General features: G+C 38.4%; 1 protein-coding gene across 2 annotated transcripts in view; it reads left to right on the top strand.

The window, feature by feature from the left end:
- Positions 1-6,964, top strand: part of lap3 (leucine aminopeptidase 3) — a 41,820-nt gene extending 34,856 nt beyond the window's left edge. Inside the window, exon 13 of one of the 2 annotated variants that reach the window (XM_069925118.1) lies at positions 6,271-6,964. In XM_069925118.1, the coding sequence (XP_069781219.1) occupies positions 6,271-6,466 (196 nt within the window). In that variant the 3' untranslated portion in view covers positions 6,467-6,964. Of the gene's footprint in view, positions 1-6,267 lie in introns of both variants that reach the window. The other variant, XM_069925117.1, reaches the window with a different exon arrangement.
- The last annotated feature ends 9,881 nt before the right edge of the window (positions 6,965-16,845 follow it).

Raw genomic sequence — 16,845 nt, 5'->3', positions numbered from 1 at the left:
GCCTTTTCCTACTATAGTCCTTGTATTGAATGCACCTGAGAATATTTCCACCATGTACAACCCATTGATTTCCAAGGGTGCATGCAATTTTCACATAATCTATTCCCTCTGCCTCTCTGGTTCCCAGCCCCCTGCAAATCTAATATAAACCCACCGGAGCAGCACTACCAAACCTTCCTGCAAGGATATTAGTTCCCCATCCAGTTCATATGTAGACTGTCCTGTCGGAACATGTCCAAACTTCCCTGGATGAGAGCCCAATGATCCATAAACCTGAAGCCCTCCCTCGTGCACCTTGTCTTAAGCTGTATTATCCTCCCTTTTCTAATCTCACTTGCACATGGCATGGATAACAATCCTGGGATCACAACCATGGAGGTCCTGTCCCTTAACCTAGCACCTAACTCCCTGAACTCTCTTTGCAGGACCTTCTCACCCTTCCTACCAACATCATTGGTTCCTATATAGACTGGCTGCTCACCTTCCCTCCTTAAAAGGCCGTGAACTCAATCTAAGATATCTTGGATCCTGACACCAGGGAGGCAACTTAACATCTGGGATACTTGATCTCTTCCACAGAACCTCTTCTCTGCCTCCCTAACTTCTTCATCCTTCCCTCTTGGCCACAGGACCAGATTCTTGCCAGAGACCTAATAACAGCAAGGCTGTCAACGCCACTGTTATTCGTGGTAAAACTAAGTAACTTCTGGTAATTGCATTTGCTCAATTAAACAATGAATTGAAGAAGCTGCTGTTATTTTATTTTTGTTCCTCCCACACTGATGGAATCCACAAGAGATTGCATGAAATACACTCGGGCTGATTATCTGTTATTCTTCCTCTAACAACAGTTGATAACATTAGGTCTTCCATAATTAGAATTGAGTGTTAAACCTTGGTGAAATTAATAACTGCTGAGCAACCTCTGTCCACAATATGTTAACTTCATTCTCTTTCACTAACAATGTTATATGCCATAATAGCTTTTCTCAAAGGTTCCTTTTATTGTCATGCAATAACACATTAAAAATATAACATGCTTCAGCTTTTGTCTGCAGTAAGACAAACAAAGAGTTGCCATGAGCATTGCCCAACTCCCCTAACAATGGTAGAAAGAGAAGCAAAGAGGGTCCCTTCAGAGAAACTGGGTGTTTGTGGGTTTGCCTCCAGCACATCTTTCTTTCCACATTCTTAATTGCATTATTTGTTACAATTTTTACATCAGTATCTGTACAATATGTTAAATATATGCAATGTTTCATGATTTACAGTATAAATATCTCATCAAGGATTCAACAATCTGATTTAAACAACCCCTTGTTTCAAAAATGTGGCTTCTCCTCTACTATCATCAACTCAGCCATGGCCTGCATTTCCTCCATTACCTGCACATCTGCTCTGGCTTCTTCCTCCCCCAAAGGGCAACAGGGCAGGATTCCCCTCGCCTACCATCACCAGACTCTGCATACAACATATCCTCTGCCATCTACAACATGATCCTAACGCTAGACACATCTTCCCCTCACCTCCCTTCTCCATCTTCCACAGGGACCACTCCCTTGTCCACTCTTCCCTTGCCACCAATTGCCCTGTTGGCACCTGTGACTGCAGGAGGTGCTGAACGCGCCCACACCTCTCACCACCATTCAGGGCTCCAAACCGTTCTTCCAAGTTAAACATCACTTCACTTATATATCTGCAGGGGTCATTTACTGCATCTGGTGTTCCTGGTGTAGTCTCCTCTACTTCAGAGAGACTGGATGCAGATGGGAAGATTGCTTTGTTGAGCACCTTGGCTCTGTCTGCTGCAATAGTAGTGATCTCTCGGTGTCCACCCATTTCAATTCCTGGCCCATTCCCTCGCTGACATGCCTGACCATGGTCTCAAGCACTTCCAATCTGAGACCATCCAGAAATTGGAGGATCAACATCTCGTATTTTATCTGGGCACCCTCAAACCAGATGGCATTAACATACACCTTGCTGGTTTCTGTTAGTACGTACCCTCCCTTCCCTCCCCCTCTCTCATCTGTCCCAGTGTATTCTTTCCTCTGGTTCTCTCTTTTCTGTTTTCCCCTTGCTGTCTCCTTTCCCCGAGCTCTGGACTCAAAGAGCCAAACCTCCCCTCCCCCAATCACTTCTCACCTTTGCTCTCTCCTGTTCTCCTGTCCATATCCAATTAACACCTTTTATCTGTTGGTCTGTGCTCCTCCCCCTGCTTTTCTTTTCTCCAGCCTTTTAATTCCATGCCTGACAACTTTTTCTTCGTACCTTGAAGAAAGGATTAGGCCTGAAACGGCAGGTTTATGACCATAATTGGGACTGAAAGATTGGTCATATCTCAAAATGGACATGTCGGAATTTTCCCCGTGCTTGTGGGAGTAAAGAAGTCTTAAAGCAAACTTTTTAATCAAATTTTTTTTTAATCGTAGATTTGAAGATAACAACTTAAATCTTCTTGAATTTTTGACCGACCTTGGGAAATCTTTCCACATACTGGTCCATGTCTACCTTGTTAGGTGGCGTCCCGGGTTCCATAGGCTGGGCACGGACTTCTTGATTCCGCATGCGTACAGGAATCCAGATGGCCGTGCCCAGCCTACGGGGGTCCCAGGATGCCAACTCACAAGGTAAGTACGCACATTTTGGCTCCCTACGTATAGATCGTCAAATACAACATAATCTGTGTAAATTGTATATTTTTTCTTTATATTTTTAAAAGAAAATTCAGTCATATGTGCGGATGGTCGTAAGTCACATAGGTTGCAAGTTTGGGAGTACCTGCATAAGTTTACCTCCTATGAATACTGCAAGATGTGCTGAGTTCCTCCAACACTCGTGTGCTTATGCTTTCTTGCTCACAGACACCAATGTCAAACGGATGTTTGATTGAACGGTTATCTAAGTCTGTTGGAGTAATGGCAGAAACTGTTGCTCAAGAAAAGTTCGAGCCATCATGTTTTCATTCATCTCTTTTGTTGAACTACCTAGAAATTGTGTATATATTCTTCTTCTTCTTTGGCTTGGCTTCGCGGATGAAGATTTATGGAGGGGTAATGTCCACATCAGCTGCAGGCTTGTTTGTGGCTGACAAGTCCGATGCGGGACAGGCAGACACGGTTGCAGCGGTTGCAAGGGAAAATTGGTTGGTTGGGGTTGGGTGTTGGGTTTTTCCTCCTTTGTCTTTTGTCAGTGAGGTGGGCTCTGCGGTCTTCTTCAAAGGAGGTTTGCTGCCCGCTGAACTGTGAGGCGCTAAGATACACGGTTTGAGGCGATATCAGCCCACTGGCGGAGGTCAATGTAGCAGGCACCAAGAGATTTCTTTAGGCAGTCCTTGTACCTCTTCTTTGGTGCACCTCTGTCACGGTGGCCAGTGGAGAGCTCGCCATATAACACGATCTTGGGAAGGCGATCGTCCTCCATTCTGGAGACGTGACCTACCCAGCGCAGTTGGATCTTCAGCAGCGTGGATTCGATGCTGTCGGCCTCTGCCATCTCGAGTACTTCGATGTTAGGGATGAAGTTGCTCCAAAAAATACAAAAAATTACATATCAGAGCAAGGTTCAAACAACATTGAGAAATGGGAGAAATCAAATCGAACCTATATGATCCACTGATATCAGGTTTAGTTTTTAAAAACCATCCATATTAGAAATAGATAGAAAGGTGAAACTAAATATTGAAGACAATAAGATGAGTCTTCATTTCAAAAGAGCAAGAATACAACCATACAATGGGGAAGAAATAAATAGTCCAACTCCAATTATCCAAAATGGTCGGGACCAGATCTATTTCGGATGACTGAATTTGTCAGATAACTGGTCTTTATTTTAATAACAGCCCAGTAGCCACAGCAAATCACTTGTATTAATCTTTAAACAACAACAACAAACAACAAGGGAAAGCTTTTTAAGCATTAAAATAATGTTTAATTCTCACCAAAAAAATTCTGGCCATGGGCGATCCCCGAAATGAGATCTCCCCACCACTGCCGCTTTTGGGTTTGAATGCAATCAATTTAAAAAAAAAGTTCAGTGCTTAAATCTAATCCTGACTTTGCCTTTCCAATCTCAGTGACTTCCTGGAGGCCTGTGGGCTCACCAGATGCAGATATTCTTTGCTTCATTATTAGCATTTATGCCTCTAGTTCTTCTGTGAGTTCTTCTGATTCTCAGTCTCTCAACTCCATAAGACCTTAAGTCCTTTGTTCACTGGTCCTTTTATAGTCACATGATATAGTAATATAAAGAATGTAATGTACATGATGTGCATAAACTTTTGTTCATTGCCCGGTGTCTTGAACAATAGGAGAAAGAGAAGTAAAAGAGAGTCCCCTCAGAGACACTGAGTGTCTGTGGACTCGCCTCCAGCTTTCTCACAGCCTCTGCAGCAACACCGACTCCAATTCAAACCATCGGTAACCTGAGCTCAAGATCTAACCTCCAACGTGATCAGGAACCTTTCAGTGCCACCGGGCCTTCGGGAGACCTCTTGGCCTTCAGCATCTTCTCACATCCCCATTCTGATATCTGGTTCCCATAAGTCATTCTCTAGCAGCTCATTGAGGCCCTTTGCAAGTTGCCAATAACCCACTGCCATGGTCACTGTTCCTGTAGGGTTATTTCCTTTGTTTTTCCTTCTCCGTCAGTGTATTGCTCATCTCTTAGATTGTTTCATTATGCTGTGGAGAGGAGCCTTTGAATGCTTTCTATATAAAAACAGATGTTCAATGTAAGCTACAACTGAATTTTATCTTGGAGCCCACAATGGTAACAGAATAAATGGTAGCATATGAAGAAATGTAGAGAATGCAAAGAATCTCCAGAAATCTCTGAAAGTAGCAGGACAAGTAGGTGTAGTGGTTAAGCAGGCACTATAATTGTGATTTGTGTAAAACAATGAGACATTGTTTTTAATGGTGGACAAAACGTCATCCACAAACAAAATGCGATTTTTGAGATGATTAATTATTCCAGACATTCATAAAATATTCACTTCCTATAGGAGGCATCTCACAGGGACATCTCTTCAGGTGGAGGGCCATACATTAAGAACACTCCTGCCACCTGTTAGCACTCCAGAAAGCCAAATCAATTTAATCAAGCTTCATTTTGATGAATCAAGCAGCTGATCCCTGTGTACCTGGAATAGCTAAGTAAACAAAAAGGACCTATTTCTCATCAGTGTCAGGTGTGAGCAGATATTTTAGTGAATTGGTGGAAGGACTGGGGAAAATTCCACTTGGAGATGTATCCTGCAGAGCTATGGACCAGGAGCTGAAAAGTGGAAAAGCGACATTTTGGCTGAAGTGATGACATGTTCGTGATGGGGCAATTGGATACTTTTTGAACTGTAGTTTTCCATTGGGTATTAGCCACAAAGTTTAGATTGGGGAGGGGATTCCATGGAGGGCTATCCTTTCTGATTATCAGATAAACAAAAATTTAGGCTGTAAACCATCAGAAACTTGCTTTTAACAAATTACTCAATTAGTTTACAAAAGGTGGGTAGTGCAGAATGGGAGATAGATAATCTGACATGTAAATAATGGGATCATGAGCTACATTAAAGAATGATAAGAGCATACGAGTCTCCAATCTGTTATGTATTCTGATCTGTTCTTTCATAATTCTGAACTGATATCTCTCTTTTCCTCAAAACACATGATTTTAATTCTACTAGTGCTATTCCAGGTACACAGGGATCAGCTGCTTGATTCATCAAAATGAAGCTTGATTAAATTGATTTGGCTTTCGGGAGTGCTAACAGGTGGCAGGAGTGTTCTTAATGTATGGCCCTCCACCTGAAGAGATGTCCCTGTGAGACGCCTCCTATTGGAAGTGAATATTTTATGAATGTCTAGAATAATTAATCATCACAAAAATCGCATTTTGTTTGTGGCTGACGTTTTGTCCACCATTCAAAATAAACACCTCAAAATCATAAACGATGAATTAAAAACTGAGGCTGAAAATATCTGAACTTGTGTCACTCAATTTGTTGCATTGAATTATTAAAAATGAAAGAGAAACCAAAGAAACTTTAACTATCGGGGTAAAAATGGCACCAGTAGCATTCCTGTTAGTGTAACAATTGAGTACTCAGGAGTGCACAAACAAAAGTTGAGGGGGGGAATAGTGTGAAGGAACATCCAACAAAGACTATTGCTTTCAGGAACAAGAATGCAATTTAAAAAAATTTTTTTTTTTTAAAAGAGCATTCATTTGCTGCCACTTAATAACTTCCACTGCTTTGAAATATTCCAGCAGGTCTGGTGGAGCGTGTACAGCAGCAGCATTCCTTCGAGAGTTTGTTACAGTACCTCACTGGGCTCACCTCGACATAGCTGGTGTAATGTCAAACAAAGATGAAATTCCTTATCTGCGGAAGGGAATGGCTGGAAGACCAACACGGACCTTAGTAGAATTTGCAGACTCTCTGAGCCAGGAAAGGCAGAAATCATAAAATGTATATTAAATAATTAATTTACATGTTATATCCTTCCTTTAATTTGAGAATTTTGGACAGCGTAGCAATGTCTTTATTTGTGTCTTTTTAAATTTTTGCTTTCTACTCCTCACCCTCAATTTGATGTGATGGAATGAGATAGTGAAATATTGGAAATTTTGTCACTGGTTTTTTATAATCATGATTTTTAATTTCAGTAGTAGTTTCTAAATGATTACAAGTGATTTGTATCTCTAAACTCTGCTGTCGTCGGTGGGTTCCTTCATGCTTACATTTAAAGGGGAAAGCCATGATATTCCATTTTATTATTGTTGGTGATTGTCCATCAATTTTGAAAAAAAATAATGAATTTAGTTGAAAAACTAGCCTGTCCAGTTGAAAGGAAAAGTTAATACTTGTGTATGTCTTTTTTGTTTCTAGCCACATAAACTTTTGTAATATTTAAAATGAATTTGCTACCATGCAAGTCAAATGAATAAAAGAAAATAAACTGCATATAGTTCACATTCAATCAGACCAAAAACACAAAATATATTTGATGTAAAAAAAAATGTGAATTTTGAATGAACTTGTTAATTAAACAGTTTAACAAAGGCAAATGTGAAAAACTCAAAGTAAACTGGGACAATAAGGAACAATTTGTAAACTACTGGCACCATACTGGAAGCAAAGAAATGAAAGGATATAATGGAATTAATACCTCAGTATCCAGCACCTATGGGGATTGATAGATGGCGAATAAGTGTATTTTCTGGTTACTCTTACAATGCCTAACTAATACACCTGCATTGAGAATAAACAGCTTAAAAGCCAAAAATACAATACTGTACTTGCATTAAACAAACTTCACTTGTATGAATATATAGACCTTAAAGCATTTTACTTTACTTTCTGTCACATTCTTTGAAAACATTTATTCGTCACTGCATCTGCAGGTTGCTCCCCCTCCTTGGAGCTGCCGGGAAGACTAACAATAACATTATAGATGATTAACCCCCCCCCCCACCCCAAGTTTAAAGCCTCTGACTGGGGCTACTCTTACTCAGCAGAGATAAGGAGACACATCAAGAGAGTCAGCCCAATGGTGAACAGCATCAACCAGCTCTTCATCGGGAGGAGTCACGTGATGGAGTAGTGGCCGGACGGTGAACTCCAGCCCTCTCCAGAAAAGTCGGGAAAAACAAGAGAAAATACAAAGGCACAGAAATACAAGTTAAAGAAAAGTGAATATAAAGGTGGAAAGAAGATGGAGACAAAAGGAGAAAAATCAAAATCAACGGAAAGAAGAGAGGAAGAGAAGACAACGGAGGAAAAAGGTGAAGGCCTTACCTGTCCGAAGAGGCCCGCTGTGGAGAGAAGACCCCACTACCTCAGGTCGGTAGAAAGAGAACTACAACAATGGCTCACAGAGCCGAGTAAAAGTGCGCAACCGCGCATGCGCGAGGAGTCGCGCATGCGCGATGCGCATGAAAAAAAACACACCGACGGGAGGGGGGACCAGCTGGGGAGTCGATCTCCACAGCCGGCAACGACAGCTGCAGAACACCTGCAGCAAGAAGAGACCACAGAAGACAATGGAAACAAGAAAGAAGAGGAGGAAAGGGCAGCAAAGAAACAACAGATGGTCAACCTAGAGGAAGAGGAAGAGGAAGAGTACAGGGAAATAGAAGAAGAAAAGAAAGGCAAGGTAAAGGAGGTACTTGCTCTTGTTAGAGGATACATGGAGTCATTTAAAGAATGGCAAACACAGGAATTCAATGATTTAAGAAGAAGAATAAACAACACAGAAAAGAAAATAAATAAAATGGATATGACCTTAACAGAAATGGGGAAAAAAATGGACAAGATGGAAGAACGGGCAATAGCAGCAGAAATGGAGGTAGAAGACTTAAAAAAGAAATTGGAGGAATCTAATAAAAAAACTAAAGAGACACAGGAATTACTAGCCCAAAAAATAGATATAATGGAAAATTATAACAGAAGAAATAACATAAAGATAGTGGGCCTTAAGGAAGATGTAGAAGGCAAGAATATGAGGGAGTTTATAAAAGAATGGATCCCTAAGGCCCTAGGATGTCCAGAACTACAGCAAGAAATGGAAATAGAAAGGGCACATAGAGCATTGGCCCCTAAACCACAACCACAACAAAAACCAAGATCTATTGTAGTAAAATTCCTAAGATATACTACAAGAGAAAAGGTACTGGAGAAGACAATGGAAAAAGTAAGAGAGGGCAACAAACCACTGGAGTATAAAGGGCAAAAAATCTTCATTTATCCAGATATAAGCTTTGAACTCCTAAAGAAGAGAAAAGAGTTCAATGCAGCAAAAGCGATTTTATGGAAGAAAGGATATAAATTTACATTGAAGCATCCTGCGGTATTGAAAATATTTATTCCAGGACAACAAAACAGACTATTCTCGGATCCAGAAGAAGCACGAAAATTTGCAGAACAATTACAAAAATAGACTGAGGGATGAAGACGGGTAATGAGAGCAAAAATTATCACGATTGATATGTATGTGGGTAAAGACAAAAATAGACTGAGGGATGAAGACGGGTAAGGAGGGTAAAAATGACCACGATTGATATGTATGCGGGTAAAGAGGTATAAGAGTGAATAGAGACAATGGGCATATGTGAAAGTATCTGTAATTAGAGGAAAACATAGAGAGCATAGACAAGAATTAATAAGGGAAGGTAATGGAATAGAGAGAATAAGGAGGGAACTAAAAGAGTGACCTTTGTGACATATAAAAAACGAAATCTTTTCTGGGGGGGGCTGGGTGGGGGGAAAAGAGCGGTCACTGCAAAATCAGTTGACGCTTGCGAGTGGATTCGCAAATCCAAATGGAGAGGGGAGATGTGGTTGTCCGACAAGGGATAAAGGGCAACTCAGGAGGGGAAGGGGAGATTGGGGATAAAGAAGATAGAAATAGGAGAATAAGGAAAATGTTGGATGTTGTAGGAATGTTGTCTGGTAAAGAGTTGAAAATAAGAAAACAGAAATGGAAAAGGAGGAAAGGTAATGATGGAAAAACGGAAAGAGAAGATAAACAAAATATAAAATGGCTACGCTGAGCTATATGACTCTAAATATTAATGGAATACATAACCAAATTAAAAGGAAGAAACTACTAAATTTACTGAAAAAGGAAAAAATAGATATAGCATTTGTCCAAGAAACACATTTAACTGAATTGGAGCACAAGAAATTAAAGAGAGATTGGGTAGGACATGTAACAGCAGCATCGTATAATTCAAAAGCAAGAGGAGTGGCTATATTAATTAGCAAAAATGTGCCATTTAAAATAGAAGAGGAAATAATAGATCCAGCAGGGAGATATGTTATGATAAAATGTCAGATATATTCAGAGCTTTGGAATCTACTTAATATATATTCACCTAACGAAGAAGATCAAAAGTTTATGCAAGATATCTTTTTGAAGGTAGCTAATACGCAAGGGAACATACTAATAGGAGGGGATTTCAATCTGAATTTGGATCCAAATATGGATAAAACGGGGAAAAAAATTAACAGGAAGAACAAAGTAACCAAATTTATAATTAAATCAATGCAAGAAATGAAACTTGTGGACATATGGAGGAAACAAAACCCAAAAGAAAAGGAATACTCATACTACTCGACTAGACATAAAACATACTCAAGGATAGACCTATTCCTGTTATCAGCCCACATTCAAGGGAGAGTTAGGAAAACGGAATATAAAGCTAGACTATTATCGGACCACTCACCCCTGTTATTGGCAATAGAGCTAGAAGACATCCCTCCAAGAATGTATAGATGGAGATTAAACCCCATGCTACTTAAAAGACAGGATTTTAGAGAATTTATTGAAAAACAATTAAAAATGTACTTTGAAGTAAATACGGAATCAGTGGAAGATAAGTTCATACTATGGGACGCAATGAAAGCATTCATTAGAGGGCAAATAATAAGTTATGCAACCAAGATGAAGAAGGACTATAATCAGGAAACAGAGCAGTTGGAAAGGGAAATAATAAACATAGAAAAAAAATTAGCAATAAAGGAAGATACAACCAAAAGAAGAGAATTGGCGGATAAAAAAATAAAATATGAAACATTACAAACATATAAGGTGGAGAAGAATATAATGAAGACAAAACAGAAATATTATGAACTAGGGGAAAAAACACACAAAATCCTAGCATGGCAGCTTAAGACAGAGCAAACTAAGAAAATGGTATTGGCAACAAGGAAAAAAGACAAACAAATTACATATAATCCAAAAGAAATTAAGGAAAACTTCAGAGAATTCTATGAACAATTATACCGAACCGAAAACGAAGGGAAAGAAGGGAAAATAGATTAATTTTTGACTAAAATTGAACTACCAAAACTACAAATAGAGGAACAAAATAAATTAACAGAACCATTTGGAACAGTAGAAATACAAGAGATAATAAAAAATTTACCAAATAATAAGACACCAGGAGAGGATGGACTCCCAATAGAATTCTACAAAACATTTAAAGACCTAATAATACCGCCCCTCCTGGATGTAATCAACCAGATTGATGAGACACAAAACTTACCAGATTCATGTAAAACAGCAATAATTACAGTGATACTAAAACAAGGGAAAGATCCACTCTCACCAGCGTCATATAGACCAATATCTCTGCTAAACACAGATTATAAGATAATAGCTAAACTATTAGCGAACAGATTAGCAGAACAGGTACCGAAAATGGTAAATTTAGACCAAACTGGATTTATCAAAAAAAGACGCACAACAGACAATATTTGTAAATTTATTAACTTAATTCATGCAGTAGAAGGAAATAAAGCACCGGCAGTAGCAGTTGCTTTAGACGCAGAGAAGGCCTTCGACAGAGTAGAATGGAATTACTTGTTCAAAGTATTGCAAAAATTCAGTTTACCGGAGAAGTATATTAATTGGATTAAAGCATTATATAAGGGACCATTAGCGAAAGTGACAGTAAATGGACATGTATCAAAGCAATTTAACTTAAGCAGGTCAACGCGGCAGGGATGCCCACTATCACCATTATTGTTTGCGCTAGCTATAGAACCACTAGCAGAATCGATAAGAAGAGATAATAATATAAAAGGAATAAAAATAAAAGACAGGGAATATAAAATCAGTCTGTTTGCGGATGATGTGATAGTGTACTTAACAGAACCAGAACTATCAATAAAAGAACTATATAAGAAATTGAAGGAATACGGAGAAGTGTCGGGATACAAGATAAACGTAAATAAAAGTGAAGCAATGCCTATGAATAACGCGGATTTCTCAAAATTTAAGGAGGAATCCCCATTCAGATGGCAAACGCAGGCAATAAGATACCTAGGTGTGCAAATAAACAAAAATCTAGGCCAATTATATAAACTCAATTACAATCCACTAATGAAAAAATTACAGGACGATTTAGAGCATTGGAAAGAGCTACCACTAACACTGATAGGAAGGATAAACTGTATTAAAATGAACATTTTTCCAAGGATACTATACTTATTTCAGGCATTGCCAATACAACTGACAGAAAAATTCTTCAAAGAGTTAAAGAAAATAATAAGGAGATTTTTATGGAGAGGGGGGAAACCGAGGATAGCACTAGACAAATTAACAGAATGGTATAAACAAGGAGGCTTACAATTGCCAAACTTCAAAAATTATTATAGAGCCGCACAATTAAGGTACCTATCAGATTTTTATCAAACAAGGGAAAAACCAGACTGGACGAGACTAGAATTAGATAAAATAGGGGAAAAGATACCTGAACACATATTATATAAATGGGACGAAAAATTGGTACAACATAGAACTTCTCCAGTATTACACCATCTCCTCAATATATGGAAGAAGATTCATGTAGAAAGAAATAAAATAAATTACCAAATACCAAAACTAATATTGACGCAAAATAAGCTACTCCCTTTTACAATAGACAACCTTGCCTTTAGAAAATGGGAAAAAAAAGGGATTAAAAGAATAGAAAATTGTTTTTCAGGAAGTAGATTCTTATCCTTTGAACAAATGAGAGATAAGTACAATATAACGGGAGATACAGCGCTGGCATATTACCAACTGAGATCCTACTTGAAAGATAAATTAGGAAGCAACTTGAGTTTACCAGAGGGAAGTAACCTTGAATATGTGATTACAGATACAATGTTAATCAAAAGATTTATAAAAAATATGTATATTAAACTGCAAGAAAAGGAAAATGAGGAAACAAATGGTAAAACTAAACAAAAATGGGAACAAGATTTAAATATAAAGATAAAAAAGGAAACATGGGAGAAGTTATGCTCTGGAACGATGAGAAATACAATAAATACGAGGCTGCGTATGATACAATATAATTGGTTACACAGACTATACATTACACCGCAAAAGTTAAATAAATGGGACCCAACAGTATCTGATAGATGTTTTCGATGTAAAAAAGAAAGGGGAACAACAATTCATGCAATCTGGACATGTGAGAGAGTAGAAAAATTTTGGGATGATCTCAATCAGATATTAAATAAAATAACAGAAAACAATATACCAAAGAATCCAGAGATCTTTCTCCTAAGTAACATAAAAAATAAAGAATTTGGAATTGACTTGGAGGATGCACAAAAAAGATTTGTTAAGATAGCCCTAGCTGTAGCAAAAAAATGTATTATGTCAACCTGGAAATTGGAAGATAATTTGAAAATACAACAATGGTATATAGAAATGAATAAATGTATTCCATTAGAAAAAATAACATATAGTGTAAGAAATAATATTGAAATATTCGAACAAGTATGGGAGCCTTACATTAAATACAATAGCGAAAACCTACCGGGAACAAACATTACCTAAGTTGATGGAAGGAGAAGAAAAGAAAAGAATGGACTCAGTAGAATTTCTGGTGTATTTTTGTTGAATGACAACATTGTCTAACTGAATTAATGCAACCTAGATTGTATAACTAAAATGGATGAGAGGGGGGGGGATGGGGGGGTGGCTTGGGAGGAGGGAGGGGGGAGGGAGAAAAAGTCACTGTAAATGTGTGGAAAAGAAAAAGTGTATATCATGGCTATTGTGATTTATGGTGTGAAAAATAAAAAATTAAAAAAAAAAAAAAAAAAAAACCAGCTCTTCATCCTGTGTGACGCCATCGCTGTTTCACGTAATTGTATTCAAACAGTTGCTATGAGCAAACCACAACTCAGGCACTCCACTGGCTAAATATTTGCTCCCATTTTCACCAAAGGTTTACGTGTTACCTCAGAGAACATTTATAATTGCGTATTTTATTGCCTATTATTTTATTATTTATTTTAATTTTTAAAGTTTATTTTCCTTTTTTTTTGCTGGTTGCTTGAATCCTGGATACCAGGGTTTTTTTTCTGTAATGGTATATTGCATATGGAGATGAGTTTTTAACAGTATTGCTGTGCCAGGAACCTGGCACAAATTCAACAGTGAATCCTCCCATGACTTGGTTTGGAGGGATATGTTTTAAGTATTCGCAGGTCAGTGAGCTGCCCAGTGCTGAGTTGAGGGCCTCAGGGCTACACCCTGGCTGGATTAGTGAGTGCAGGCTGTTACTGGGCACTGCCAGCACTTGACCCTTGTCTCACCCTGGTCACCATCAGTTGGAGGTTATTGAATTTGGAGTCTCCCAGTGGAAATTTCATGCAGACATGTTGACACTTATATAGATGCCAAACAGCTAGTTTTGGTGCTGCGCCTGGACCTGGCTGGTTGTGTTCAGCAAGACATCTTGTTTGGAAGCTAAATTGTTGGGCTCCATAATTTTTTTGTAGTTAACTGTGGTTAACAATGAGTTTTTGTTCCAATTAGACAAAATAAACTTTTAGTAATAAAAAAACTTCAAGGTCAAGATGTAGATTGCAAAGTTTTTGATTAAATGTAATAATTTTCTGTAAAAGCCTGTTTATCTCTAGGTATGAAATAAGTTACTATAGAAGTAGATTTCAGTGTTCTGGTGGCAGTGAAGGCTGCTGCAGACTCTCCATGATACCCTATTAATAAACTCTCAGAGCAAATCTCAATCTCAAAATCTCTGTCTTTGAGTTAAGTTCCCCACTCTTGGGGTGTCCAACTCCTCTCAGCTTTCTGTAAAATAACACACTCAAGATCAAACAAGCACTTGAACTTGTTACCGTGGAAATATCTTTCTGATGAGCAGAAATATGCAGCCTCACAGACAATTTTTACACTTTTAAGTCACAGAGTAAATCATTGTCACAGCAATCCAGCTGGAATGCAGAGAATAGCACCAAGTTTCTGGCACAGCTGTCATGCCCAGCAACTGGGAAGGCAGGGATTCAGCTCAGGTTTGTGGCATTACAACCCGCAAAGACCAGAATTTGAAACGAATCAAAAATGAAATAGCATCTTGGATGAAGTGGAAGAAAATGTAAAAAAAAGGGTAAATACAATGAGAGTGTTCAGAAGCATTAAGGTTTTAATTCCAAGGGGAGGGTGATGTGTGTGTGTGTGTGTGGCTATCTTAATATTTTGAAAAAGCTTTGAATTGTATGTTAATCCAGTTGCAGAAAATAGGAATGTAAATGGCTGTTGTGTTTGGCAAAGTATCAGGTTCAATGGGTTCACAGAGAGATGAGTCTGGACACAACTGTTACAAAAAAGAACACAGTATTATTGAACACACAGGAGACAAATGGGAAGATGTCTAATGATACTTAATTACTCTACAACTAAACAGCTACAGGCATACCTTGAACAATGGTTTTTTTATATGGTGCAGGTTTTTCTATAACCCTGCTTATAATTTTAACATAGTTACATTATTTTAATATAGCAATGACCAAAAATTGTTAAATTTTATTAGTATTGCATTACCAACAGTGGCGCAATAATTTAATGCTTGGCTGAGATCATTCTACGTCATTATTGTTTACCTTTTATTAGTATTGCTATAGACTCTGAGTGGGAAGGCCATGGCTGCTCTGTAATACAGGTGTATTTTAATTGTGTTGTATAGAAATCCACTGTTACAAACAATATGAGCAGGAAAAGGAAATGCAGTGAAGGTGATACACCTAATAACTAACTAGAAATGATTAAGCAGTATGAAGATGGCACATCATGTGCTAAAATAGCACGAGACAAAGGCATGAATGAATCATCTGTTTGAACATGGAAAGGTAACAGCATCTGATATGACTAAAGTGATTTGTTGACATCGAAGTTCTGAAATGGAAAATATGGAATGCCTTTTAATAATCTGGTTTGAAGATTAAAGAATTCTGTTAAGTCAAATGACAATTCAAGCTAAAGCAACAAGCCTCTATTGGACATTGAAAGTAAACAAAATGGAAATGAAGGGGTGAATGTGATAGTACAGATTCTATCACCAACGTGTATATGTACAGATGGTAGTGTAGTATGACTTTGATTGGCTGAGAGTGTAGCCACACCTACTGGCAGGGATTAAAGGATTGCTCCTAGCCAGACCAGGTCATTCCGGACTGGTCAACCTACATGTGATATGCTCCAGTCTTTTAGTTAATAAAAGCCTTGGTTTGAATCAACAAGTCTTTGGTTCTTTCGACGCGCTCTACAAGGAGAAACTTTTTTGACAAATCGTGGTTGGTTTTACAACTTCAAAAAACGTGTGGGGCTCCATAATGTTTGAATTACTGGTGAATCTGGGAGTACTGATAGTGATATGGCTGCAGGCTTTCTAATGGAACTAAATGAAGTGATGGACCAAGGAGGCGACAAAGATGAGCATATTGTCAATGTTGACGAAACTGGATTGTTTTGGAAAAAGCTGTCATCGCACACATTTTTAGCCTAGAAATAAAAATTTCAACCAGGCTATAAAGTTTTGAAAGACCAATTGACGCTTCTACCTGGTGGAAATGCAACTGGGGACTTCAAACTAAAGCCTCTGCTTAATTACCATTCCAAGAATTCAAGAAGCTTGTGTGGCTCACAACCTATTATCTTGTCCTGCAACTGAACATTACTGCAGAGATAATAACTTGGATTTTAAACATTTATTGTTTGACAATACACCAGTTCATTCAACTGGGGTTTCTGAGTTGAATGAACACGTCAAAACAATTTTTTGGGTCCCCTAACACAACCTCTGCACCCATGGATCAGGGTGTTAATGCCAAGCTCAAGGCTTATTATTTGCGATGAATATTTTCCCAAGCCATTAAAGCTGCAACAGGAGAAAATCCCATAACTTTAACACAGTTTTGGAAAGGTTATAACGTCAAGAATGCAGTTAAAAACTGTAATGGTATGGATTGTATATGGTCATTGGCAAGTAAAGGCATGGGCTGGCCCGCCCCCTGATGACACTCTCCCCTGGACTCCTCCC

This window comes from Narcine bancroftii, chromosome 3 (assembly GCF_036971445.1).
Source record: "Narcine bancroftii isolate sNarBan1 chromosome 3, sNarBan1.hap1, whole genome shotgun sequence".
Classification (NCBI taxonomy): Eukaryota; Metazoa; Chordata; class Chondrichthyes; order Torpediniformes; family Narcinidae; genus Narcine; species Narcine bancroftii.
This window is presented reverse-complemented; position numbering and strand designations above follow the sequence as displayed.